We start from the raw sequence: 27486 nt of genomic DNA on the forward strand, positions 1-27486 counted from the left end.
CCTGTGTTGGTCTGAGTCTATAGTATGGATTCTTCATGTATTTGTATAACCTTCTAATCCAGTATTGATCTGGGTCTATTGTATGGCTTCTTCATGTATATGTATAACTCTCTAATCCAGTATTGGTCTGGGTCTATAGTATGGTTTCTTCATGTATAACTTTCTAATCCAGTATTGGTCTGGGTCTATAGTGTGGCTTCTTCATGTATATCTATAACTCTCTAATCCAGTATTGGTCTGTTGGTCTGGGTCTATAGTATGGTTTCTTCATGTATATGTATAACTCTCTAATCCAGTATTGGTCTGGGTTTATTGTATGGCTTCTTCATGTATATATATAACTCCCTAATCCTGTGTTGGTCTGGGTCTATTGTATGGCTTCTTCATGTATATTTATAACTCTCTAATCCAGTATTGGCCTGGGTCTATTGTATGGCTTCTTCATGTATATGTATAACTCTCTAATCCAGTATTGGTCTGGGTCTATAGTGGGGTTTCTTCATGTATATGTATAACTCTCTAATCCAGTATTGGTCTGGGTCTATAGTGGGGTTTCTTCATGTATATGTTCTAATCCAGTATTGGTCTGGGTCTATTGTATGGTTTCTTCATGTATATAAATAACACAAAAACTGCTGTGGTAGGTTGCCATAGCAGTAAAAAGTGACTGGAAATTAAAATTGTTATAAAAATTATTCTTTATTAATTACACAAAGATAAAATACGGTTAAAAAAAAAGGAAGGGGATGGGGAATATACCTCCAACAAGAATCAGGGGAGCGCACAGCAATTTAATGTAGAATAAATAGCCTGCACTACAAACCAAAAGCATAGAGGGTTTCAATGAGGAATAACCTGTTGTAGGGGGAAAATCTCGGGATATTAAGAGATCAAGCAATGCTATGAAAGCTGGTATCTAATATATAAAGCTCAATGTGGGTGTGTATGTGTGTGTGTATGTATGTATGTCCGGGATTGGCATCCGCACTGTCGCAGCTACAGCCACAAAATTCGGCACAGTCACACGTCTGGGCCCCGAGAGTGTCATAGGCTATGTTGTGAGGCAAAATTTCTCCTTCGTCTCATTGGGGTACACAGGTACTGTGGGTGTATGCTACTGCCGTCTGGAGGCTGACACTAAGTATACAAAAAAAAAGTTAGCTCCTCCGCCGCCGCATACACCCTAGCCCCGATTGCGGGCGGAAACCAGTTTTTTGCTTAGTGTCCTATGGAGGCACACGCAGTCTGGATCTCTCCAGACTATTTTTTTTTTTTTTTTGGTTTCTTGCTATGAAGAGGAGAAAGGGGCGATGGATCCTATTGAAAGGGTCTGATCTCCCCAAACCATCAACGGGTGAGCACGCGTTGAGTATTGCCTCCGCGTATCCTTTCCCGCACCGAGGGACATCTCTGGGACTTTTCCCCAGACATCTATTTTTCTTTTTTATTTTATGAAAATAAGACAGGGTCAACGCATCCTATTGAAAGGATCCGATTTCCCCAAACCATCAACGGGCGAGCACATGCGAGTGTCCCTCCACGTATCCTTTCCCGCGACGTGGGACATTATGCCAGACTTGGCCCTGTCCACCCCTAGGTTTTGAAACCATGGGCTTGGACAGAGGCACAAGACTAGTCTGTGCGGCCCCCTCTGCTCCACCAACGCAAGACGGCGGTGCTGCATGGCGGCGGACGGTCCCTCTCCTCGCCCCTGTTAGGCGGACGGAGTTAGGGTGCCTGCACCGTCCTAAAATGAAATACCCCAGGTGCCGCTACCAGTGGCAAGTATGGAGCTGGGGAGAGCCCTGGGCAGCGTTTTTTGGAGCTCACACTATGAAGTCCCCTGAGGGTTCTCCACTGTTTATAATGGGGCTAGGGCTGCGATCTGCAAGCTCCATTACCCCCCACCCTCCCCCCGCCTCACTCCCTCACCTCTCTCCCTCCTCACCTCTTCGCCTCCCCTCCTCCCTCCTGGTACCTGCGCGTGGCTGTGTCCGGCAGGAAGCTCAGCAGGGCCGCAGACCTGCACCGCCAGCGGATGTGAGGAGAGCGGCATGAAGGACCGGATCGCCGGGGTAGTGGGGCCGACAGCGCACGTGCGGGCGGACGGTGTCTAATTTAGCCCGCGGCTTCGGCCTAGGCCGGGGGTGGAAGTTCCGCCACCCAGCGTGACGTCATATCCGGCGCCGCCCCAGTGACTAGGGCGGGCGCCGGATAAAATTGAGGCCCCGGCTTCAGTGCAGGGTACACCGCGATCAGGAGAGCATTCGCAGCCTACCCAGACTTGAAGGAGCGCATCGGAGGCAGACCCAGGAGCACGGGGGGACACACAGGAGCAGGGTAAGTGCGACCCCGTCCCGGAGCCACACTACGTGCATTAAAGTGCATCCTCCTCCTTTCCCCTCGAACTTTCATAATTTTGGCCTAATCAGCAATATGTCTGGGAAAGGAAAAACGCACAAGTTCCTTCATGCCGCATGCGTTTCCTGTGGGGTTATGTTCCCACGAGCGTAGACTAATAAGTTATGTGAGGCCTGTGACTCCGAACGCGCCCAGGAGCCCTCCCCGACGACAGAGCCCAGGGGTCTGGATCCCCCGGAATGGGCGTTATCACACTCTCGGTCCATGGTTTCGCTTATGAAGGCGATTGAGACCCTTCAGGCCCCGGATAGGGCTAGAGACGACGGCTCGCCTGTTTGGGAGGGTTCATCCACCTCACAAGAGCCTCCGGCCTGCAGGGGCCGCACTCTCTCTAGACAGACGCATAGGAAGAGAACCCAGACTGCGTCTCCAGGCCCCTCCGGTGCTTCGGCATCCGTGAATGCGGCGTCTCGCTCACCGTCACCATTTTCCGGGAGCGAGCAGAGTTCAGGTTATGATGTGGAGGAATCCTTGGACCTGGATACTCCGGGGTGTCGGTAGATGGTAGATTGTCTCATTGAGGCTGTCAATCAAACTTTGGGTATTGAGTAGGACGTCTCCCTAACCACAGGTCATAAGGTATCCTTTAAGAAGGCCAGGCGACCGCATAGATTGTTTAGCACTCATCCAGAGTTCGAGGACATAGTGCAGCGGCACAGGGAACGTCCAGACAAGCGTTTTTCGGGACAAAAACCGCTAGAAACGAGATATCCGTTTGCACCAGAGCTCTGTAAGGGATGGGCAGAATCTCCAGTTGTGGATCCCCCAGTGTCACGCCTGGCCTCAAGAACTTTGTTGTCGGTGCCTAGTGTTTCTTCCATTAAAGACCCCACGGATCGGCTCATAGAGAGTTTAGCCCACTCGGTGTATGAGGCATCAGGATCAGCACTCTCTCCTTCATTTGCGGCAACATGGGTAGCCAAGGCCATGATGTCATGGTCAGATTCTTTAAATAAGGTCCTACAGGATAGAGACCTGCCGACGGAGGTGTCTGAGATAGCAGGTCAGATCGCGATGGCAGGTGACTATTTAATCAATGCGTCCTTGGATGCGGCTAATTGCGCAGCACTAGCGGCGGCGAATGCAATCGCCATTAGGAGAGCCCTGTGGTTAAAGCTATGGCGGGCTGATTCAATTTCCAAGAAATCCTTGACTTCCCTGCCTTATCAGAGTAGCCGCCTATTTGGGGAAAAATTAGACAAACTTATCTCAGATGCTACGGGGGGAAAAAGCAGCTTTCTCCCACAGCAGAAAATTAAACTGCCATTTCGTCAGCCTCAGGCACGCTTTCGAGAATTTCGCAGCCCCGGGTGGATGGCAACAGCCAGTTCTTCCGCCCCAGCTCGCTACAACCAAGACAAGGAGCGTCAGGTCACGTATAGAGCCAACCCGGTGGACAGGATGTGAGGCCGCCCGCCCAGGTCAAGGGGGGCCAGGTCCCAGAGGCCCTCAGCGAAATGACTCCGGACATCCGTACCCGAAGACGGCAGAGTGGGCGGACGTCTACTCAGGTTCTGCCACGTCTGGGTCGCGGTGGCACGCGACGCTTGGGTGGCGGAATTGGTGTTGTCTGGGTACAAAATAGAATTTGTCAGCGATCCTCCAATACGATTTTTTCTTTCCCGGCTTCCCAAGCAGAATCCCGGGCAGAGGCATTGCTAGGGGCCATCAAGGTACTGCAGTGCAACGGGGTCATTGTCCCTGTACCAGAGTGCAAAAGAACTCAAGGTTTTTATTCCAACCTGTTCGCGGTGCCCAAGAAGGACGGGTCAGTAAGGCTGGTTTTGGACCTAAAGCTCCTGAACAGGTTCATCAGAATCAGGCACTTTCTAATGGAATCTCTCCGTTCAGTCATATCGACCATGGAGCAGGGAGAGTACTTGGCCTCGATCGATGTCCAGGATGCTTACCGCCACGTCCCTATTTTTCCCCCGCATCAACGATTCCTACGTTTTGCAATCGATGGTCGGCATTTCCAATTTGTGGCTCTGCCTTTCGGGTTGTCCACTGCCCCCAGAGTGTTCACGAAGGTAATGGCGGTCGTCATGGCCATTCTACATTCTCGGGGCATAGTGGTTTTACCCTACTTAGACGACCTCTTAGTGAAGGGTCCGTCCTTTCGGGCATGCGAGGAAAATGTCAGCATCACGCTGGATACCCTATCTCCCCTAGGATAGTTGGTCAACGGGAAAAAGTCATCCTTTGTCCCAGCTCAGAGGATTTCATTCCTAGGGATGATTTTCGACACCTTCCGAGGGTTGGTAATTCTCCCTCAGGACAAGGCTCGAGCGCTCCGGCAGGGAGTTCGGAATCTTCAACAACCAGGCCCTCACACCATTCGGTTTCGGGATGAGGGTTCTAGAGAGGATGGTGGCGGCAATGGTAGCGATTCCGTTTGCCCAATTTCATCTTCGTCCCCTGCAGCACGCTCACTTGACATCTTGGGACAAGTCCATTCACGCTCGATCATCAGTGCAGGTTGTCCTCTCGAGTCAGACGGTCACTTCAGTGGTGGACGCGTGACTCCTCTCTTCGTCAGGGGAAGCCCTTTCGACCAGATCAATGGTTGGTGATCACAACCGATGCGAGTCTTCTCGGTTGGGGAGCAGTTTTCCGCCATCACACGGCTCAGGGGCAATGGTCGCATCAGGAGGCATGCCTCCCGATCAACTTGTTGGAGATTCGAGCGGTGCGGTTGGCACTGCAACATTTCCAGTACTTTCTAGCAGGACATCCGGTCCGGGTTCAATCGGACAACGCCACGACGGTGGCGTACGTGAATCACCAGGGAGGCACGCGCAGCAGGGCAACCATGCACGAGATAGAGCATGTACTACGCTGGGCCGAAGGGAACCACTCGGTAATCTCAGCAGTCCACATACCAGGCGTGGAAAATTGGGCAGCAGATTTCCTAAGCCGGCAGGGTGTCGCGGCCGGGGAATGGTCCGTGCACCCCGAGGTCTTCCAGCAGATTTGCCAACGGTGGGGGACTCCGGACATGGATCTGATGGCCTCCAGGGAAAACGCCAAAGTGGCCCTGTATGTCGCTCGATCTCAAGACCTGCGAGCAATCGCAGTGAATGCGTTGGTCCTACCATGGAATCAGTTTCGGCTCCCATACCTGTTTCCCCCGCTCCCACTACTTCCGAGGGTCATCAGAAAAATCAAGACAGAGGGGGTTCCGGCAATTCTGCTGGCCCCAGACTGGCCCCGTTGGGCATGGTATGCGGATCTAGTGCAGCTCCTAAAGACGTTCCTTGGCGTTTGCCAGAACGACCAGACTTGCTGTCTCAGGGGCCGATCTGACACCCGAAGTCAGGGGCCCTGTGTTTGACGGCATGGCCGTTGAATCTTGGATTCTGACCCAGGCGGGGTTTGGGCGTGAAGTGGTTGCTACAATGGTTAGCGCCCTGAAGCCAACCTCGACGAGAATTTCCCATAACACTTGAAAGGTTTTCTTTCGTTGGTGTCGAGAGCACGGGGTTGCGCCACTGGCCTTCTCGGTTCCCAACATCCTGGCTGTTTTTCAGTCAGGCCTAGACGCAGGATTGGCCCCGAGTTCCCTTAGGAGGCAGATATCGGCCTTGGCTGTCCTCTTCCAGCGCAGGATCGCTACTAATATGCAGGTCAAGACGTTCGTTCAGGGGGTCTCTCATTTGGTGCCCCCCTTTAGAGCGCCCATAGACGCCTGGGACCTTAACCTGGTCCTGAGTGTCCTGCAGGAGGCTCCTTTTGAACCGTTGCAAGAAATTTCATTATTATCTTTCCAGGAAGGTTGTATTCTTGGTAGCCATAACTTCCATTAGGCGGGTCTCGGAGTTGGCAGCCCTATCTTGTAGAGCACCGTTTCTGACTTTTTACAAGGATAAGGTAGTCCTTAGACCAGCTCCTCCCTTTCTGCCGAAGGTCGTGTCCTCTTTCCACATTAATGAGGACATTGTTTTGCCTTCATTTTGTCCAGCGCCAGTGCATAGGCTGGAAAGGGCGCTCCACACATTGGACCTAGTGAGAGCGCTCAGGAGTTATGTGTCGAGGACGGCGCCTTTTCACCAGACAGACTCGCTGTTTGTGATCCCCAAAGGGCGAAGGGAAGGGGCTCGCAGCCTCAAGGTCGACCATAGCCAGATGGATTTGTCTAACTATTCAAGAGGATTACCGTATTAGAGGCACGCCGATTCCAACAGGGATAGGTGCGCACTCTACTTGGGCAGTGGACGCCTATTGGGCGCTTCGGCACCAGGCTTCGGCAGAGCAGGTATGCAAGGCGGCAACCTGATTCAGCCTGCCTACTTTTTCTAAGCATTACAATGTGCATACTCAGGCTTCGTCAGATGCGAGCCTGGGTAGAAAGATTCTCCAAGCAGCAGTGGCGCACCTTTAGACAGGAGGGCATGCGGCTTGGATCGGTGAGTTGACTTCCCACCCAGGGACTGCTTTAGGACGTCCCACAGTACCTGTGTCCCCCAATGAGATGAAGGAGAAACATGGATTTTTGTGAGTACTCCGCACCCACCCTATGAGCCAGTTGGCTCTTGTTTATTTAATTAGTATAATTCCTTTTTAAAAGTAGGGTGGTCCTTTTTCAGACATATGGTATTCTGCGTTAAGGCTAATTTGTTTTGTGTTCTCCTACTGCTGTTGCACTAAACTGGTTTCCGCCCGCAATCGGGGCGAGGGTGTATGCGGCGGAGGAGGAGCTAACTTTTTTTTTGTATACTTAGTGTCAGCCTCCAGAGGGCAGTAGCATACACGCACAGTACCTGTGTCCCCCAATGAGCGTCTCGGAGAAAGGGATTTTACGGTGAGTACTCACAAAATCCATGTTTTTACCTCCAACACTTTTCCTTTCACTTTTCCCCCATTATGTAGATAGGGGTAAAATTGTTTGGTGAATTCGAACGCGCGGGGTTAAAATTTTGCCTCACAACATAGCCTATGACGCTCTCGGGGTCCAGACGTGTGACTGTGCAAAATTTTGTGGCTGTAGCTACAACGGTGCAGAAGCCAATACATACAATTTTTCCCCATTATGTAGATAGGGGCAAAATTGTTTGGTGAATTGGAACGTGCGGGGTTAAAATATCTTTACACTATTCCTCCCCCCCTTTTCTGTCTTATTCCCTTTCCTTCCCCTTTTTCATTTCACTCTCATTCACCTCAATTCCCCTCTTTTACTTCCCTTCACCTCCCTTTTCAACACATTGTTTTTACTTTATTTCATTCCTCTCCATCTTGCACTTTATACCACTCCATTTTTATGCGCATGCAGGGCTTTCCCCATAGGGAAAACAAACCTTGATTTTCTAATATCCCGTGTGTTTTGTGCACATGCGCTGGACCGTCTTTTCCCCTTGACTTCCGTAGGCGCTCCAATTGTGACGCGTGGTGCATTCCACCGCATGTCATGGAGCGCCTGTCCAGAAGTCCCTTTTGCCTCGGGAATCCTCCCCTAGTTTCATGCGCCATCACAACGTGCGGGACTTTCCTGTTTTCTCGCTTGCACTTCCAGCTACGCTCTACACATGACACGCTGTGCGCTTCACTGCGTGTCACGGGCTGTCTGCCCGGAAGTCATTTTTCCTCCTCCAGCCTTATGCACCATAGTAACACACGAGTTCATGGGGCCACATAACCCTCCAGGTCCTTTGTCGGCACCTGTATATTTTGGTATATATAATCCCTTACCTCAATACTTACCTTAGCCCCAGTGTGAAGAAGCTTTCAAGCGAAACGGCGCTCCTCGGACGCAAGGCTGGCCACAGCACCCTTTCCTTGCCACACCTCACCGCAGCCCTTATCAACATTTGCATCCGGTAAATCTCTTTTCAGTTAAATATATTGAGGAATTTCCCCCTTTTTTCATATTGTTGATAGCGCTGTATGTTGCTTTAGTGTTTAGCCTTACAGGGGCCATTTTGACATTTCTAGTAATTTTACACAACTCTCTGGATTATATAATTTCTTCATGGCCTTTTTTTGCAGTTGCATATAAATAAAATTATATCCTTAATATACACTGCTCAAAAAAATAAAGGGAACATCGTAGATATCAGTGAATGAAATATTGCAGCTGCAAATCTTTATTCATTACATAATGGCATGCATTGAGAACAAGGAAACACAAAAATGATCAATGTAAATCAAAATTAATATCCCGTGGAGGTCTGGATTTCAAAGGAAACTCAAAATCAAAGTGGAAAATCAAATTACAGGCTGATCCAACTTCAGTGGAAATGCCTCAAGACAAGGAAATGATGCGTTGTAGTGTGTGGCCTTCACGTGCCTCTATGACCTCCCTACAACGCCTGGGCATGTCCTGAAGAGGCGGTGGATGGTCTCCTGAGGGATCTTCTCCCAGACCTGGACTAAAGCATCCGCCAACTCCTGGACAGTCTGTGGTGCAACGTGATGTTGGTAGATGGAGCGAAACATGATGTCCCAGATGTGCTCAATTGGATTCAGGTCTGGGGAATGGGCGTGCCAGTCCATAGCTTCAATGCCTTCATCTTACAGGAACTGCTGACACACTCCAGCCACATGAGGTCTGGCATTGTCCTGCACTAGGGGGAACCCAGGGCCAACCACACCAGCATATGGTCTCACAAGGGGTCTGAGGATATCATCTCGGTACCTAATGGCAGTGAGGCTACATCTGGCGAGCACATGGAGGGCTGTGTGGCCCTCCAAAGAAATGCCACCCCACACCATTATTGACCCACTGCCAAACCGGTCATGCTGAAGGATGTTGCAGGCAGCAGATCGATCTCCACGGTGTCTCCAGACTCTTGTCACATGTGCTCAGTGTGAACCTGCTTTCATCTGTGAAGAGCATAGGGCGTCAGTGGCGAATTTGCCAATCCTGGTGTTCTGTGGCAAATGCCAAGCGTACTGCATGGTGTTGGGCTGTGAGCACAACCCCCATCTGTGGACGTCAGGCACTCAGACCATCCTCATGCAGTCGGTTTCTAACCGTTTCTGCAGACATATGTAAATTTCTGGCCTGCTGGAGGTCATTTTGCAGGGCTCTGGCAGTGCTCCTCCTGTTCCTCCTTGCACAAAGGCTGAGGTAGCGGTCCTGCTGCTGGGTTGTTGCCCTCCTACGGCCCCCTCCACGTCTCCTGGTGTACAGCCTCTGTTCACTACGCTGACAGACACAGCAAACCTTGCCACAGCTCGCACTGATGTGCCATCCTGGATGAGCTGCATTTCCTGAGTCACTTGTGTGGGTTGTATAGTCCGTCTCATATTACCAAGAATGTGAAAGCACAACCAACATTCAAAAGTGACAAAAACATCAACCAGAAAGCATTGGTACTGAGATGTGACTTGTGGTCCCCACCTGCAGAACCACTCGTTTATTGAGTGTCTTGATAATTGCCAATAATTTCCATCTGTTGTCTATTCCATTTGCACAACAGCATGTGAAATTGATTGTCAGTGTTGCTTCCTAAGTGGACAGTTTGATTTCACAGAAGTTTGATTTACTTGGAGTTATATTCTGTTGTTTAAGTGTTCCTTTTATTTTTTTGAAGGTTTGGACAATTCTGTTTAAATCTTTGTATTGAAATTTTTAAACCAAAACTAGGGAAGGAAAGGGAATATATACATAGGGTAGGTAAGTGTAATAAAACTAGAGAACCTTTATAACCATGTCCAATTGAAGGGTCATATAGATAATACATATACCAATATATAGCTTCCAGAAGAGAGGTACAAAACGGCAATACCAACCAGCCATTAAGGCTATGTGCCCATGTTGCGTGTTAAAACGCACACTAAAAACCGGACTCCTTCCCAGAAATCGCGCGTTTTTTTCTGCGCGATTTCACCGTGATTATGTTCGCGATTTTGCCGCGATTTTCTCAAGCGCTTTCCAAGCGATTTGAAGCATCGCTTGGAAAGTGATTGACAGGTTGGTCACACTCGTCAAACATAGTGTTTGAAAAGTGTGACCAGGTTTTTACTATTGAGGCCGCCTATGCGGCCTCAATAGTAAAAGATAAAATGTTAAAAATGATAAAAAAATTAAAAATCGGGGTATATTTACCTTCCGACGTCCCGCGCTGACATCCCGGGCCACAGCATTCCCAGTAATGCCTTGCGAGACCTGTGATGACGTTGGTCTCGCGTTAATATAGCGATCTCGCGAGACCACGTCATCACAGGACCGTGCCGCAAGGCATTACTGGGAACGCTGAGGCCCGGGAATGCAGCGCGGGACGCCGGAAGGTAAATATACCCCGATTTTTTTATTTTTTATTCTTTTTTTTTTTTACAGGGGTATGGTACCCAGGGCCTGGAGGACAGTCTCCTCTCCTCCACACCATGGGTACCAACCGCACATGAGACGCTTAACTTCCCGCATGGTGGGCATAGCCACATGCGGGAAGTAAGCGATTATCATGCATTCCTATGGGTGCGGAATCGCGGCAATTATTTGCGATTCCGCACAAAAGAATGAGCATGCTGCGATTTTTTCCGCGATGCGATTACGCCGCGGAAAAAAGCGCAGCATTAGCACAGCATGTGCGGAATGCCATAGGAATGCATGGGGGACGTTCTGTACACGATTTTTAAACGTTTTTGCAGCGTTTTTGCGCTGAAAATCGCGGCAAAAACGCTTAAAAATCGCATCGTGGGCACACAGCTTAAATATAGTCAACAAGATGAAGATTAGAATTATCTAAATTTACTATTCCAAATCATCCCACTTCTTGATGTATTTGTGAATAATGTTATTACGAATTGCAAACCTCCGTTCGAGGGACTTGTGTAGATGAATTTTGTCCAGGATGTCGGAAAAATTTAGGCGGGTCAGGTTCCTTCCCACAAAAGGCTATGTTGTTTTTGACAACTTGGAAAATATGTATGACAACCTGTCTCACCGATAAGTCCAGACAGTCCAAATCTATGGAAAGTAAGGCTTTCTGGGGAGTTAAAATAAAGTTATCTAAAAAAGAATTGATATGATGTGAGACTCGGAGCCATAGACCTTTTAGCTTCGGACAACACCAAAAGATATGATAAAGGTTTCCCTGTTGTCCACAACCTCTCCAACAAAGGGGAGAGTGATCCTGACTAATATGAGAGAGTCTAATGGGTGTGTAATACCACCTGCTAAATAGTTTAAAAAAATACTCGTGGAGAGTCACTGAAATGGTTGAATTAATAGGCTGTGTTCACACACAGCTTTTTTTAGCGGTTTTTACCGCAGTTTTCACTATAAAACCGCTAAAAATAAGCTGCACAGTCATTTCTATGCATTTTGCACTTTTTGTGCACATTGATGCGTTTTTTACCGCGAAAAAAACGCATCGCGGTAAAAAGCGCAGCATGCACATTAATTTTGCGGATTTTTCCGCGGTTTAGGCTTCTCCCATGCTTTTAGAAACCGCTGCGGAAAAAAACGCATCAAAACCGTGCAAAAAACGCCGCGGAAAAATAGGTGCGGTTTCTGGGAAGGGATTCAGGTTTTTGAGCAGAAATTTTCTGCAACGTGTGCACTTAGCCTTAAGATAATATTTTAAAATTCCAAGCTCTACCCGTCAATATTTTTTGTACACAATCTTTTAGCATAAAAAAAGGAATCAGTTCAGAGGATGGTAATTTATATTTGGATTTTAATTCACTAAAGGTTAAGAATTTAGTCCCATTATGCATATCGCATACCCTTTTGATACCCAAGTTATGAAGCGTTATAAAGAGGGATATTAAATATTGAAGCCACAAGGTGTAATGGGACATTCAAGGCCTGTTCTTTTTTTTATCCAAATCTTTGTATGGCTTAATCGTTGTTCTCCAAGCAGAGATAATAGGATGGAAGATGGGATGTGAAGAGTCTCTTTGAAGTATTTGAAGGAAAAAACAAAAAAGTAAATCCCTAGGATTTCCTGTGTTACTTGCTTCCCTCTCTAGGTGAAGCCAAGCTGGACATAACAGATTATTATTGAGCCAGCACCAGCTCTGTTTAATTAGGAGAGCCATACAGTACACATGTATATTGGGAAGGCTTGCACCTCCTCTATATTTGTGTCTATACAGAATTTCTGCCGACACTCTAGGCTTCCATATAAATGAGTTTATAATTTTCTGTATATTGTATATAAACTGAGTTGAAATATTAAGTGGGAGGGCCCTAAAAAGGCAAAGAACCTTGGCTAAGATGATAGACATAAGTCAATATTTTCCCAAGCATGGAGAGTTTTATCCTTGAGAAGAAGGAGGTATCATGGGAGATGGTTTTAAGGATACCATTTAAATTTGCTTTAATTTAACTACTTTTGGCAATCCCGAGGTATACAAATCCCCTCTGCTTCCCAGGTAAACTCAGTACTTTTCCTCAATTCCCCAATTTCCAAGTCTGTCATGTTAAGAGTCAAAAATTTAGATTTCTGGGTGTTGATTTTAAAACAAGAAGCCCTAGAAAAAGCCTCCAACTCCAGGGTAAGTGCTTTGATTGAATTTAGGGGGTCAAGTAAAGTAAGAAAAAGATCGTCAGCAAATAGCCCTATTTTAAGTTGACGGGAGGGTAGGCTAAATCCAACTATAGGGGGGACAGTTCACCGCGGTCCCCCAGTGCAGCACCATATAAGCCCATAATGGGATTTCAATACTTATCAATTCTACACTAGTCTACCCTTCCTTGTATCTCTATTATAAGGTTTGATAAAGACCAGGGACATGGTCGAAATGTTACCTTATGGAATAGCTTGCATTTTCTACTGCGGTGAAGCAATTTTCTTTATTTGGTGATTGAAATAAATCCTTTTTCTGCAAATTACATGAAATCCTGAGTGTGACTGTTTATCCTCTAGGACACGGGAGTGATCGGATAAAGATTTATTCAAAATTTTAATAGATTGGAGCTTCTTTTAGTGTAAAAATGTTAGTAAGGATCAAGTCAATACGTGATGATGTGATATAAACATCCGAAAAGTGAGAATATTCTCGGGAAATTGAGTTTAAACAATGAAATATATCATAATATTCGTTTTGTATTAGCCAATTTTTTAGTACTGGGGCTTTGTATCTTGCCGAGGAGGATGAGTCAAGGCTGTTATCGGGAATTATAATGAAATCTCCTATTAGAATGAGGTCACCCGACTTAATTTTTATTAATTTTCTTTTGCAGCTTATTTAAGAATGCAATATGCCTTTTATTGGGTACATACAGTGGGGCAAAAAAGTATTTAGTCAGTCAGCAATAGTGCAAGTTCCACCACTTAAAAAGATGAGAGGCGTCTGTAATTTACATCATAGGTAGACCTCAACTATGGGAGACAAACTGAGAAAAAAAAATCCAGAAAATCACATTGTCTGTTTTTTTTTCATTTTATTTGCATAGTATTGTGGTGAATAATAAGTATTTGGTCAGAAACAAGCAATCAAGATTTCTGGCTCTCACAGACCTGTAACTTCTTCTTTAAGAGTCTCCTCTTTCCTCCACTCATTACCTGTAGTAATGGCACCTGTTTAAACTTGTTATCAGTATAAAAAGACACCTGTGCACACCCTCAAACAGTCTGACTCCAAACTCCACTATGGTGAAGACCAAAGAGATGTCAAAGGACACCAGAAACAAAATTGTAGCCCTGCACCAGGCTGGGAAGACTGAATCTGCAATAGCCAACCAGCTTGGAGTGAAGAAATCAACTGTGGGAGCAATAATTAGAAAATGGAAGACATACAGGACCACTGATAATCTCGATCTGGTGCTCCACGCAAAATCCCACCCCGTGGGGTCAGAATGATCACAAGAACGGTGAGCAAAAATCCCAGAACCACACGGGGGGACCTAGTGAATGAACTGCAGAGAGCTGGGGCCAATGTAACAAGGCCTACCATAAGTAACACACTACGCCACCATGGACTCAGATCCTGCAGTGCCAGACGTGTCCCACTGCTTAAGGCTGGTTTCACATTTGCGTTTTTTTTCCGCGGTATTTTAGCGCTAAATAGCGCATGCGTTTTTTTTTCCTATACTTTGCATGGGATGCGCTTATGTGCGCGTACACATGCGTTTGTACGCGTTTTTCCGCGCATGCGTTTTTTTGCGGTATGCACTCGGGCGCACAAAATGCAACCTGTTGCATTTTTTGGGCGTCCGACTTGCCTCAAAAAAACGCATGCGCGCGCAATGCGTTTTTTTTACAGCAAGACACCCATTATAAGTCTATGGGTGCGCATATGTGCGCATTGGCATGCTTATGTATGCGTTTTTTTGCACATGCGTTTTTTTTTGTTAACCATGGAATTTAGGGGTTTGGGTTAGAGTTAGGGTTAGGGTTAGGGTCAGGGTTAGTTAGGGTTTATGGTTTGGGTTAGGGTTAAGTATGGTTTGGTTAAGGGTTAGGGTCAGGGTTAGGGTCAGGGTCAGGGTTAGGGTCAGGGTCAGGGTTAGTTAGGGTTTAGGGTTTGGGTTAGGGTTAAGTATGGTTTGGTTAAGGGTTAGGGTCAGGGTTAGTTAGGGTTTAGGGTTTGGGTTAGTAAAGTCATGGTTTGGGTTAGTGTGAGGGGCCACCTAATGTTTGGAAAAAACGCAAACGCGGTAAAAACGCACTAAAAACGCATACAAACACATAAAAACGCTGTGTTTTTTTCATGCATGCTCATAAAAATGCTTGAAAAAAAGCAGCAGTTGTATGCTTTTGTATGTGTTTTTTCAATGCGTTTTTTTGCGGGAAAAACGCGCTGCAAAAAAAAGCAAGTGTGAAATTAGCCTAAGCCTGTACATGTCCGGGCCCGTCTGAAGTTTGCTAGAGAGCATTTGGATGATCCAGAGGAGTTTTGGGAGAATGTCCTATGGTCTGATGAAACCAAACTGGAACTGTTTGGTAGAAACACAACTTGTCGTGTTTGGAGGAAAAAGAATACGGAGTTGCATCCATCAAACACCATACCTACTGTAAAGCATGGTGGTGGAAACATCATGCTTTGGGGCTGTTTCTCTGCAAAGGGGCCAGGACGACTGATCCGGGTACATGAAAGAATGAATGGGGCCATGTATCGTGAGATTTTGAGTGCAAACCTCCTTCCATCAGCAAGGGTATTGAATATGAAACGTGGCTGGGTCTTTCAACATGACAATGATCCAAAGCACCGCCAGGGCAACGAAGGAGTGGCTTCGTAAGAAGCATTTCAAGGTCCTGGAGTGGCCTAGCCAGTCTCCAGATCTCAACCCTATAGAAAACCTTTGGAGGGAGTTGAAAGTCCGTGTTGCCAAGCGAAAAGCCAAAAACATCACTGCTCTAGAGGAGATCTGCATGGAGGAATGGGCCAACATACCAACAACAGTGTGTGGCAACCTTGTGAAGACTTACAGAAAACGTTTGACCTCTGTCATTGCCAACAAAGGATATATCACAAAGTACTGAGATGAAATTTTGTTTCTGACCAAATACTTATTTTCCACCATAATATGCAAATAAAATGAAAAAAAAACAGACAATGTGATTTTCTGGATTTTTTTTTCTCAGTTTGTCTCCCATAGTTGAGGTCTACCTATGATGTAAATTACAGACGCCTCTCATCTTTTTAAGTGGTGGAACTTGCACTATTGCTGACTGACTAAATACTTTTTTGCCCCACTGTATATGTTTACCACTGTGCAGAGCCTATTATTAAGGAGACATACAAGGATGTGGAATCTTCCCAAGGGATCAATGGTCTCACTGAGCAATTGGAACGGGACAGCACCGCTTACCATAGTAATGACTCCCGCTTTCTTTGAAAAAGCTAAGGATTTGAATAGGTGGGGATAGTTTTTGTGGTGGAAGATTGGCTGGTGATTGATTGCCACCTTGACCTCCTGCAGACAAACGACATAAGAACGAATATGGTTAATTTCTTTCCAAACTGCGAACCTCTTGTGAGGACTATTAACACCCCTAACATTGTAGGACAATATTTTCATGAACAAATAAAGAACAACATTTTAACAGAAAAAGAAAACAAACCTAGACAAGTAAACAATTGGCCTATAAATATCGGCCTTAAAGTAAAAGAAAGCTATCTGAGATAGATAGCAAAGAATTCTCCTGGAGGACTTCAATCTCCCTGAAATCTCACCTAATTTGGGGGAAAAAGCAACAAATTTGTGGCTAAGATCCCGAGCAGACAACAATTATTCAGAGGTATTTAGACATCAAAATTTAGTCTATACTAAGAAAGACAGGAGGATTAAACTATCCCCTCTATACCTTGTCTCTAAATGCCCCGTCACACACAGCAATCTCGCTAGCGAGATCGCTGCTGAGTCACAAGTTTTGTGACACAACAGCGATCTCACCAGCGAGATCGCTGTGTGTGACAGCGATCAGCGACCGGCCCCCCTGCCGGTATCGCTGATCGCTGCAAGAAACCTCTGGACATTTCTTTCGTCATTGATCTCCCGCTGGCCAGCACGCATCGCTGCATGTGACAGGCGGGAGACCAGCGATCAGCTGGTAACTAACGTACACATCGGGTATCCAAGGGACGCACGTCCCTTAGATACCCGATGTGTACGTTAGTTACCAGCGCGCTGCTGCAGGGAGCTGGTAACTAATGTACACATCGGGTATCTAAGGGACGCACGTCCCTTGGATACCCGATGTGTACATTAGTTACCAGGTCCCTGCATCAGCGTGCTGGTAACTAACGAACACAGCGATGCCGCACGCTCGGCGTCGCTGTGCTGATCGCTGGTGAAGCTGTCTGTGTGAGAGCTCACCAGCGATCACATAGCGACTTACCAGCGATCCTGACACGTTGATATCATTGTCGGGATCGCTGGTAAGTCGCTATGTGTGACTCCAGCTTAACTGTAGGTTCCTCCATAATAAAATCTAGGAACCTCACCCCCTCCTGAGGCGAAGTAATTGTATAATTCTTGTCGTTAAATCTTATTATCAATTTGGTAGGGAAACCCCATCTGTAAGGGACCTGGATCTCCCTCAGTTTTACAGTAATGTCTTTGAAGGACCTACGAGCTTCCATGGTGTAATCTTTGTGTAATTAATAAAGAATAATTTTTATAACAATTTTAATTTCCAGTCACTTTTTACTGCAAAGGCTTCCTACCACAGAAATTTTTGTGTTATTTAATTATTGAAGTGCAGCTAGCCTATAGGATAATGGGATTAACTAAATTCTTCATGTATATGTATCATTCTCTAATCCAGTGTTGGTCTGGGTCTATTGTATGGCTTCTTCATGTATATCTATAACTCTCCAATCCAGTATTGGTCTGGGTCTATAGTGTGGCTTCTTCACTTATATGTATAACTCTCTAACCCAGTGTTGGTCTGGGTCTATTGTATGGCTTCTTCATGTATATGTATAACTCTCTAATCCAGTATGGGTCTGGGTCTATAGTGTGGCTTCTCCATGTATATGTATAACTCTCTAATCCAGTATTAGTCTGGGTCTATAGTATGGTTTCTTCATGTATATCTAGAACTCTCTAATCCAGTATTGGTCTGGGTCTAATGTATGGCTTCCTCATGTATATGGATACAGTTAGGTCCATATATATTTGGACAAAGACAACATTTTCCTAATTTTGGTTCTAGACATTACCACAATGAATTTTAAACAAAACAATTCAGATGCAGTTGAAGTTCAGACTTTCAGCTTTCATTTGAGGGTATCCACATTAAAATTGGATGAAGGGTTTAGGAGTTTCAGCTCCTTAACATGTGCCACCCTGTTTTTAAAGGGGCCAAAAGTAATTGGACAGATTAAATAATTGTAAATAAAATGTTCATTTCTAGTACTTGATTGAAAACCCTTTGTTGGCAGTGACTGCCTGAAGTCTTGAACTCATGGACATCATCAGACGCTGTGTTTCCTCCTTTTGATGCTCTGCCAGGCTTTCACTGCGGTGGTTTTCAGTTGCTGTTTGTTTGTGGGCCTTTCTGTCTGAAGTTTAGTCTTTAACAAGTGAAATGCATGCTCAATTGGGTTGAGATCAGGTGACTGACTTGGCCATTCAAGAATATTCCACTTCTTTGCTTTAAGAAACTCCTGGTTGCTTTGCTTTATGTTTTGGGTCATTGTCCATCTGTAGTATGAAACAACGACCAATCAGTTTGGCTGTATTTGGCTGGATCTGAGCACACAGTATAGCTCTGAATACCTCAGAATTCATTCGGCTGCTTCTGTCCTGTGTCACATCATCAATAAACACTAGTGACCCAGTGCCACTGGCAGCCATGCATGCCCAAGCCATCACACTGCCTCCGCCGTGTTTTACAGATGATGTGGTATGCTTTGAATCATGAGCTGTACCACGCCTTCGCCATCATTCTGGTAGAGGTTCATCTTGGTTTCATCTGTCCAAAAAATGTTCTTCCAGAACTGTGCTGGCTTTTTTAGATGTTTTTTAGCAAAGTCCAGTCTAGCCTTTTGATTCTTGATGCTTATGAGTGGCTTTCACCGTGCAGTGAACCCTCGGTATTTATTTTCATGCAGTCTTCTCTTTATGGTAGGGCTGGATATTGATACGCCTACCTCCTGGAGAGTGTTGTTCACTTGGTTGGCTGTTGTGAAGGGGTTTCTCTTCACCATGGAGATTTTATTCAGTCGCCATGACAGCACCACGAGAGAGGGGATCCGTCCTTCGGGGACAGGAAACCTACAGACTTAAAAAGGGCGGCCCTCTCTCCCGCCTCAGTTGGTTTCCTGTCCCTGACAGGGGATCCCTTCAGACATACCTTTGGATCATGGATGAAGGCTCAGGCCTGGCGGCCGACTCAGGCCTAACCAGAGCTGTGGAAGCGCCGCACGGCAGGGGAACTGTTGGTGCAGGCGGTGCCAGGTGGAAGTAGCCTCCAGGGGGAGAGCCTACTCCAGGACGCCCAAGAGCTGGTACCGGGTGAGTAGGCCCGGTTTCCTTTCCCTCCTCGCCCGGGGGGGGGGGGGGCAGGCGCTGTCCTTTCCCTTGGCGGGGGAGAGAGGGCCTGGGTACGTTCGCACCATTGCCAGGCGTCTGCTTCAGAAGGCAGCCGTCGGCGTGCAGGTGCGGACTGATGACGCGGCCGGTCACGCGCTGCAGGCCACGACCCTGAAGTCAGAGGTGTGCGCCTCTGGAGGAACTGGGGGTAGCGGCGTGTACATGCACGGCATTCGGGGCCGCGCGCGCCGGCCGGGGGAGGGCGTCTCGCCGGCCCCCGTCGGGGGCACGGTCGGGGGGGGAGGGGGAGGTTGCTGGGCGTAGGAAAAGAGGTACTCGGCAGGCTTGATGGACGACACCTGCGAGCCCCAGAGGGGGCGGTACCGTGGCTACATAAGGGCTCAGGTGACAGTGGGAGCTGCTTCTGGCCCTGTGTCATTCCATAATGGCGTCGCAGGAGCAGCCAGGGCCTCTGGAGGAGACGCAGCCTCAGTCTTCATAGAAACCGGAGCAGCGTTCTAGTAGCAGCAGCCGCTCTGAGAAACATGGGTCTATCCAGAAGGCGAGACCTGAGAAGTCCATGAGCCGTAAGGGGTTGGCGGCTCCGATGGACCCCCCACAGAACCTGGTACTGCGCTGCTATAAGCCAGGGTAAGTGAGCTACGAGAAGGTTCACCGGGGTGATTCTCTGTTCCCCTTATGTTCTCTCTCTCCCATTCTACCAGGGGAAAAAGTGCTCGGGGAAAAGCAAGCACAGAGAGTTTGCCGAATGTGGAGTCCCCCTCCCGGATGGTCAGGGAAGGAAGTTCTGTAGACCCTGCATTGATCGCCTGGTCTCGGAAGAGACAGCTGATTTTACCTCCAGTGTAAGGGAGATAGTCAGACAAGAAGTCAGGGGTTCGGTTAGATCCCTTTCTCCAAGAGGGTCTAGAGAAAAATCCCCTAAATCCTGGTTCTGGTCTCCGATAGTGATTCGCAGGAGCTAAAATCGGATTCATCATCTTCCTCGTCGTCTGAAGCCAGATCGGGTCAGTCCTGTTTCCCACTGGAGAAGGTCAATCAGCTGGTAAAAGCGGTAAATACTACAATAGGGATTGAGGTAACCCCAACAGAGAAGTCAGTACAGTACTCTGTTTCGGGGTTTGGACCGGAAAAATCGAAGGTCATTCCCTCTGATAGATAAAGTCAGTGCCCTTATCACAAGGGAATGGAAAAAACCCGAGAGGAAGGGCTCCCTACCTCCGGCTTTTAAAAGAAGGTATCCATTTGATGAAGCAGCGTCATCCTCATGGGACAAAGCCCCAAGATTGGACTCGGCTATAGCGAAGGCATGTAAAAAGACTTCCCTACCTTTCAAAGATCTTGGTAGCTTAAAGGACCCTCTGGATAGAAAAGCTGATGCGTTTCTCAAGGGAACTTGGGAAACAGCAGCTGGAGCCCTACGGCCAGCAATTGCGGCCACATGCACCGCCAGGTCCTTAACGGTTTGGTTGGACCAACTGGAAGAACAGATCAGGGATAAAGTCCCAAGGCAGGACATCCTTTCCTCCCTCTCTACAGCTCAGGGGGCAGCGGCCTTCCTCTGATGTGTCGGTGGACTCAGTGAAATTAGCAGCCAGATCCGCGGCCCTCTCTAATGCCGCTCATAGGGCCTTGTGGCTTAAATGTTGGCCAGGGGATATGCAGGCCAGATCTAAATCCCATGTGAAGGGGTCTACTTGTTTGGCAAAGTTCTGGATGAGCTGTTAGAAACGGCAGGTGACAGCAAGAAGCGCTTTCCATATTTAGGAAGACCGCCTTACAGAAGAGACTCCTACAGAAGGTGGTTTGATCGTAGGAGAACATTCAGAGAAAGACCCAGATATGACACCAGGAGAAGAGGTAGGGGGTATATGTTTAATGCCTTCCCCCCCGCTGAATCTGATTCCAATGGTGCTAAGGAAAATCCGAGAGGACAGGGCCCACGTTATCTTAGTAGCCCCATTCTGGCCCAGGAGGTCATGGTTTCCTTGGCTGAGGAAGATGTCGGTATCTCAGCCATGGATTCTCCCCGATCTCCCGGACCTCCTATCCCAGGGTCCAGTTTATCACCCACGAGTCTCCAACTTACAGGAGTTTGAGGGGGTGCTGCTAAAGAAGAGGGGGTTTTCCCAAGGTCTAGTCAACACCTTCTTAAAAAGTAGGAAAGCCTCCACAACAGATATCTACGCCAGGGTTTGGAAGAGGTTTTTGGCAGTGTCGGGGGCGGAGGTTGATCAGATACTGGAATTCCTTCAGAGGGGGTTGGAGATGGGACTAGCCACAAATACTCTTAGAGTCCAGGTTTCGGCGCTAGGGGCTTTTTACAACTGCAATTTAGCAAGTAATTACTGGGTGGCGAGGTTCATTAAAGCAGCAGCAAGATCCAGACCCATTATTAAAGACAGGCTGGTCCCATGGGACCTTAACTTAGTTTTATCAGCACTCACGGAGCCTCCCTTTGAGCCTATTAACTCTGTTCCCATAAAGATCCTGTCATTCAAAACTGCCCTGTTGGTTGCCCTAACGTCAGCCAGGAGGGTTAGTGATCTGCAAGCCCTCTCTAGGATACCTCCATACACCCAGTTCGCAGAAGATAGGGTCACCTTAAAGCCAGACTCCTTATACCTACCCAAAGTCGCCTCGAAATTTCACAGGCTTCAAGAAATAGTCCTCCCATCCTTCTACCCGAACCCCTCTAACCTGACTGAGCAGAAGCTCCATTCCCTTGATGTGAGACGGTGCCTTCATAGTTACATTTCGGCCTCGGAGCCATGGAAAAGGGACAATGCCCTATTTGTATCTTTTCAGGGAGCTAGAAAAGGACTTAGAGTGTCCAAAAACACCCTAGCTAGGTGGATTAGGGAGGCTATCTCTTTTGCTTATACAGCAGGTGGACTGGAGATTCCGGAAGGCATAAGAGCGCACTCTACACGGGCCATGGCAACATCCTGGGCAGAGAGATCGGAAGTATCCATCGAGGACATATGTAAGGCAGCCAAGTGGTCCTCTCCATCCATGTTTTTTAACCACTATAGATTAGATTTAGGTGGGTCCGCCGACCTCACGTTCGAGAGAAAGGTGCTTGAGGTAGCTATCCCTCCCTAGAGTTCTCTTCATCTCTGCAAATCTCTCGTGGTGCTGTCATGGCGACTGAATAAATGCTCAGCTACTTAACAATAGCGGTGTTTTTCAGGAGCCCATGACAGCACCTTCAAATTCCCTCTCTCTGCTTTCACGTCTGGGATCAGCACCTTTACTTCTGGTTAAAAATTTGTCACGGGAATAAAGTATACTTAGTTTGACTGTACATATATGAATTGCTACTAACCAGGGAGGTCCTCTCATGCTCTGTAATCCAACTGAGGCGGGAGAGAGGGCCGCCCTTTTTATGTCTGTAGGTTTCCTGTCCCCGAAGGGCGGATCCCCTCTCTCGTGGTGCTGTCATGGGCTCCTGAAAAACACCGCTACCGGTAAGTAGCTGAGCATATTCTGCAATCATCCACCACTGTTGTCTTCTGTGGGCGCCAAGGTCTTTTTGCATTGATGCGTTCACCAGTGCTTTCTTTCTATCTCAGGATGTACCAAACTTAGATTTTGACACTCCTAATGTTGTAGCAATTTCTCGGATGGGTTTTTTCTGTTTTTGCAGCATAAGGATGGCTTGTTTCACCTGCGTGGAGAGCTCCTTTGACCGATGTTTCCTTCACAGCAAAACCTTCCAAATGCAAGCACCACACCTCAAATCAACTCCAGGCCTTTTATCTGCTTAATTGAGAATGACATAACGAAGGGATTGCCCACACCTGTCCATGAAATAGCCTGGGAGTCAATTGTCCAATTACTTTTGGTCCCTTTAAAAATTAGGGTGGCACATGTTAAGGAGCTTTAACTCCCAAACCCTTCATCCAATTTTAATGTGGATACCCTCAAATGAAAGCTGAAAGTCTGAACTTCAACTGCATCTGAATTGTTTTGTTTAAAATTCTTAAAATTCATTGTGGTAATGTCTAGAACCAAAATTAGAAAAATGTTGTCTCTGTCCAAATATGTATGGACCTAACTGTAACTCTCTAATCCAGTATTGGTCTGGGTCTATTGTATGGCTTCTTCATGTGTATATATAACTTTCTAATCCTGTATTGGTCTGGCCACACGGACTCGGCCTTTGACTTGATCAATGTTTACTTTGGTGTTGTAGACCGCAGACATTGTGCATTTGTCCTGTATTCTGTAACCTACATTGGAAATGTCCTCATGTCTGAACTTGCAACGTCCTGAGTGGCCGGAGATTGCAAATCATTAGGTCACGTTTTGTTTGTGCACTATATAAGTTATGTCTGCACAAAATTTGATGCTTCACATTCACTTTTCATTATTTTTACTGCTCTTATACAATGCATCCTTGCATTGCTTCATCTCTGTGCGCCGTCTCATTAATGGCTTTGTGTCGTCGTTAGGTCTCGGCTCCGATTCCCATCTAGCAGGATTGCTCCGGTGCTGAGCTCAGCGGATGCGCAGGAGAAGATCATCTACTGTGTGCGGGACGGCAGCGCGGTGAGTTCAGGGAATCCATCATGCAGGGCAAGTGATTGGTGTAGAGGGAAGCTCACATGGACGGGCTCTTCTGCATCCAGCGTAGGGCACATTTACCCTGCACCCACCCAGGGGGTGCCAGGAGTATGTGCCCAGGGGGTGGCCTGGAGCATGCGCCCAGGGGGGTGCCGAGAGCATGCGCCCAGGGGTGGCCGTGAGCCCCCAGAGATCTTTCCTATGAGGAGTCAGGAGGAATGGTTAATGGCGGCTTGTGCAGGCAGTGCTGACGCCCCATGTGCTCCTCCCCAGGTGTCCGACCATTTGTCCGTCAGCGGGATTGAGTCCTTCATCCAGAAGCAGGAGGCGCTGCTGTCAGCGATGGCAACATCCCAGGAGCCATCTGTGAGCGACACGCGGCCACAGCTTATCACCATTAATCCACCAGCGGCAGGTAGGAAGGAGTGGGCAGCCCCGGAGGCTTTTCATGCCTGGGCAGTCTTGGAGGCATTTCACGCCAGTAACCCCTGTACAATCCCCATTGTCTCCTGGATGCTCAGACGATTTGTACCAGATGCTGGAGGCTGTGATTGCTTGTACTTGTGGTGCAGGTCTGGAGGGCAGCCTGTCGGCCGTGGCGCTGGAGGTCCTGTGGCTGCTGATGAGAGAGCAGTGGAGCTGGCTGTGCACAGACGCCATGCAGCGGGTCACCCACCTCCTGTGCGGCAGCCTCATCCAGAGGTGAGAGCGGCTCTTACTGTCCTAGTGCTGTAAAATACTCTGTGTTGCTGGGGGGGAAGCGCTTCTGTCCCCTCTTAGTGGTTAGCATTGTATGTTGGCTCAGTGGCTAGCGCTGTTCAGTGGGTCCGTAATTAGCACAGTATGGTGGCTCAGTGGTTAGCATTGTATGTTGGCTCAGTGGTTAGCATGGCTCAATTATTAGCGCTGTACAGTGGGTCAGTAATTGGCACTGTATGGTAGCTCAGTGGCTAGCATTGTACAGTTAATCAGTAATTAGCATTTGTATAGTGGCTAGCTCTTTATGGTGGCTCAGTGGTTACCATAGCTCAGTGGCTAGCACTGTACGGTGACTCAGTGGTTAGCGCTGTGCAGTGGCTCAGTGGTTAGCACTGTACATTGGCTCAGTGGTTAGCATGGCTCAGTGGCTAGCACTGTACAGTAGGTCAGTAATTAGCTCTGTATGGTGGCTCAATGATTAGAACTATACGGTGGCTCAGTGATTTTTACTATGGCGCCATTTATTGCTTGGCGCTTTACATGTGAGGGGTGTACATAATAAAAACAAGTACAATAATAATGAACAATACGAGTCAGCTTCTGGTTCTGGAGGAGTGTACTCTGCCTGCGAGGGCTCACGGTGTACAAGGAGAACGTAGCACAAATATGGTCTTATGTGACATAAATGGTAACGTTCGGCTGCTGTGGATCCATGGCTCATAACACTGACAAGCATGAAGATAGGACTAATGTGCGTACATCTCAAGTGCAAGTGGTTTTTCTCTTTCGTCTCTTTGGGGGACACAGAAACTGTGGGTATGTGCTGCTGTCACTAGGAAGTTGACACTATGCATGAAAAAAATATTAACTCCGCCTCCGCAGTATACACCCCTCTGACTGGCTGTAGGACAGTCAGTTTTGCTTAGTGTCAGCAGGAGGTGGACAGAAGTCTCTCGCAGGCCCATGCCTACCCCAATGTGCGTCGTTCCTTTTCCGGTAACCATGGAGGGAGACAGAGTAGAGCTGCTACATCTGTATTCCCACACCGGGATCATGAGTACGGCGTGTACTGCCATCCCGTATCCTCATGAATCCCGCGGGCAGGACCCTATCCCCTAACACAGGACTCGTGTTCAGGTGGCAGCTCCGAGTCCTGACCTTCGTCTCCCATCACTCGCCCTCCAGAGCCTGATGATCGAGAGAGATGCCCTGCAGAAAAGGTTTGGGACAGCAATCTTTTCATGCAGATAACCGACCCCTGTTGCGGGGTGAACTGGAGGTAAGAGGTTGCAGTATTGTATGATCTGCTCACCAGCCTCTCTGGCTGAATGTGACTGCTCTAATCAGCACTCGGGCTTGCAACCCATGGCTCTATACTTAGTTTAAGAGCCAACACTTACTTTCAAGCACCCGGTGCAGCGCGGTTCCAGCCTCCTCCCGTCGCAGCGTTATGGCCCTGGGCACCAGCAGGAGCCCATCACGGCCGACGCCAGATTCCGGCTCCTGGCAGGCTCCGCCCCCCGGCTTCCTCTTCTTGTACCAGCTCCATCTTGGTGCTCCAGGAGGCCAGAGCAGGGCCCCGCCCACCACTTCCAGGCGGGGATTTCATAAGGCCTCCAGGCAGTGGCAGGGCTGTTCACCTTGCTCTCTCTCCTTCATCAGCCTTCGGGCGGCAGCTGCGATGGGGACACAGGTCGTGGGTATGTGAGTACTGCACTACAGGCTGATCCCTCACTCCGTTTTCTACCCCGACGGTCGGCACCAGGTAACACCTGTCAGTATGCCCAAGGGAGAGCAGTCCCGCTCTTCCTTCTCATCCGCTTCAGTGACCTTGGTCAAATATTTTGTATTTACCAAATGCAATGTCAGGCTTCCTTCGGGTCTGTCCTCGCCACTCTGCTCAGATTACAACAGACCTACAGTGTCACCTACACTAGAGAGCAGGTGAAGCCCCCCCGCTTTGCCTGTCAGAGCTCCCACTTTACCCCTGGAGCAGGAGGAAGCCACCTTGCCTGCCACCCAGGGGCCATCCATCGCCATGGGAGGCAGCGAGTGTCCAGGATGGGCCTCTTCCTTATCTAAGTCAGTGGCCGACCTTACCAAGGTATCACAGACCTTGGTAACGGTGCATAACAGATTGCCACTTCAGACTCCAGTGGACACAGGAGCACCAAAGGAGCCTCCTTTTGGGCCTTCTAGAGGCCGTAAAAGGTTTAGACAGGACCACCAACCCAGGTCCCATTCTCACTCCATCTCACCGCCAGAATTCCTCTGGCCGTCTGCCTACTCCAGGTCCTCATCCCCGGAATCAGGTGAGGCATTATCAGAGACACACTCAGAGGAGGGTTCTGAGTACGGGCCAGAACAGTCCAAGGTCAAGGATATGGTTCAGGGCCTCATTGCCGCAGTCAATGAGACTTTTAACATTGGGGACACCACATCAAAGCCTAATGATTAGGTTTTTTCATTTAAGCGTCATAAGTCCCCCTCTAGGGTTTTCGCCTCCCACAAGGATTTTGAGGAAGTGTTGGCCAGGGAAAGGGAAAACCCAACCAGGCGGTTTCAGAGAGGGAGTCATTTTGGGATTCTATATCCTTTCCCTCCAGATCTTACCGCCAACTGGACTGCCTCCCCTTCGGTGGACCCACCAGTGTCTAGACTCGCTGTCAATACAGTCCTCCCACTCGCCAGTGGGGAAGCCCTAAAAGATCCCAATGATAGGAGGATGGAATCCCTAGCAAAATCCGCCTTTGAGGCAGCAGCCGCTACATTGTGTCCAGCCTTCGCCTCAGCCTGGGTAGCTAAGTCTGTTACAGAATAGGCCAAACAGCTCAGACAGGGCATATTGGCTGAGGCACCACCAGCGGAACTGGCGGAGTTCGCAGATCAAATCTCATGCCGGG

At 48.1% G+C, this 27486-nt stretch overlaps 1 protein-coding gene across 6 annotated transcripts in view; it reads left to right on the forward strand.

The window, feature by feature from the left end:
• Nucleotides 1-27486, forward strand: part of SNX19 (sorting nexin 19) — a 68093-nt gene that overhangs the window by 22325 nt on the left and 18282 nt on the right. For 4 of the 6 annotated variants that reach the window (XM_073570051.1, XM_073570050.1, XM_073570047.1 and 1 more), the window contains exons 8-10: nucleotides 23773-23869; nucleotides 24158-24299; nucleotides 24406-24586. In XM_073570051.1, the coding sequence (XP_073426152.1) occupies nucleotides 23773-23869; nucleotides 24158-24299; nucleotides 24406-24586 (420 nt within the window). The remainder of the gene's footprint in view (nucleotides 1-23772; nucleotides 23870-24157; nucleotides 24300-24405; nucleotides 24587-27486) is intronic. The other 2 variants (XM_073570053.1, XM_073570049.1) reach the window with 1 other exon arrangement.

Source organism: Dendrobates tinctorius, unplaced genomic scaffold (assembly GCF_039654945.1).
Source record: "Dendrobates tinctorius isolate UK_male_01 unplaced genomic scaffold, ASM3965494v1 ptg000028l, whole genome shotgun sequence".
Taxonomy (NCBI): domain Eukaryota; kingdom Metazoa; phylum Chordata; class Amphibia; order Anura; family Dendrobatidae; genus Dendrobates; species Dendrobates tinctorius.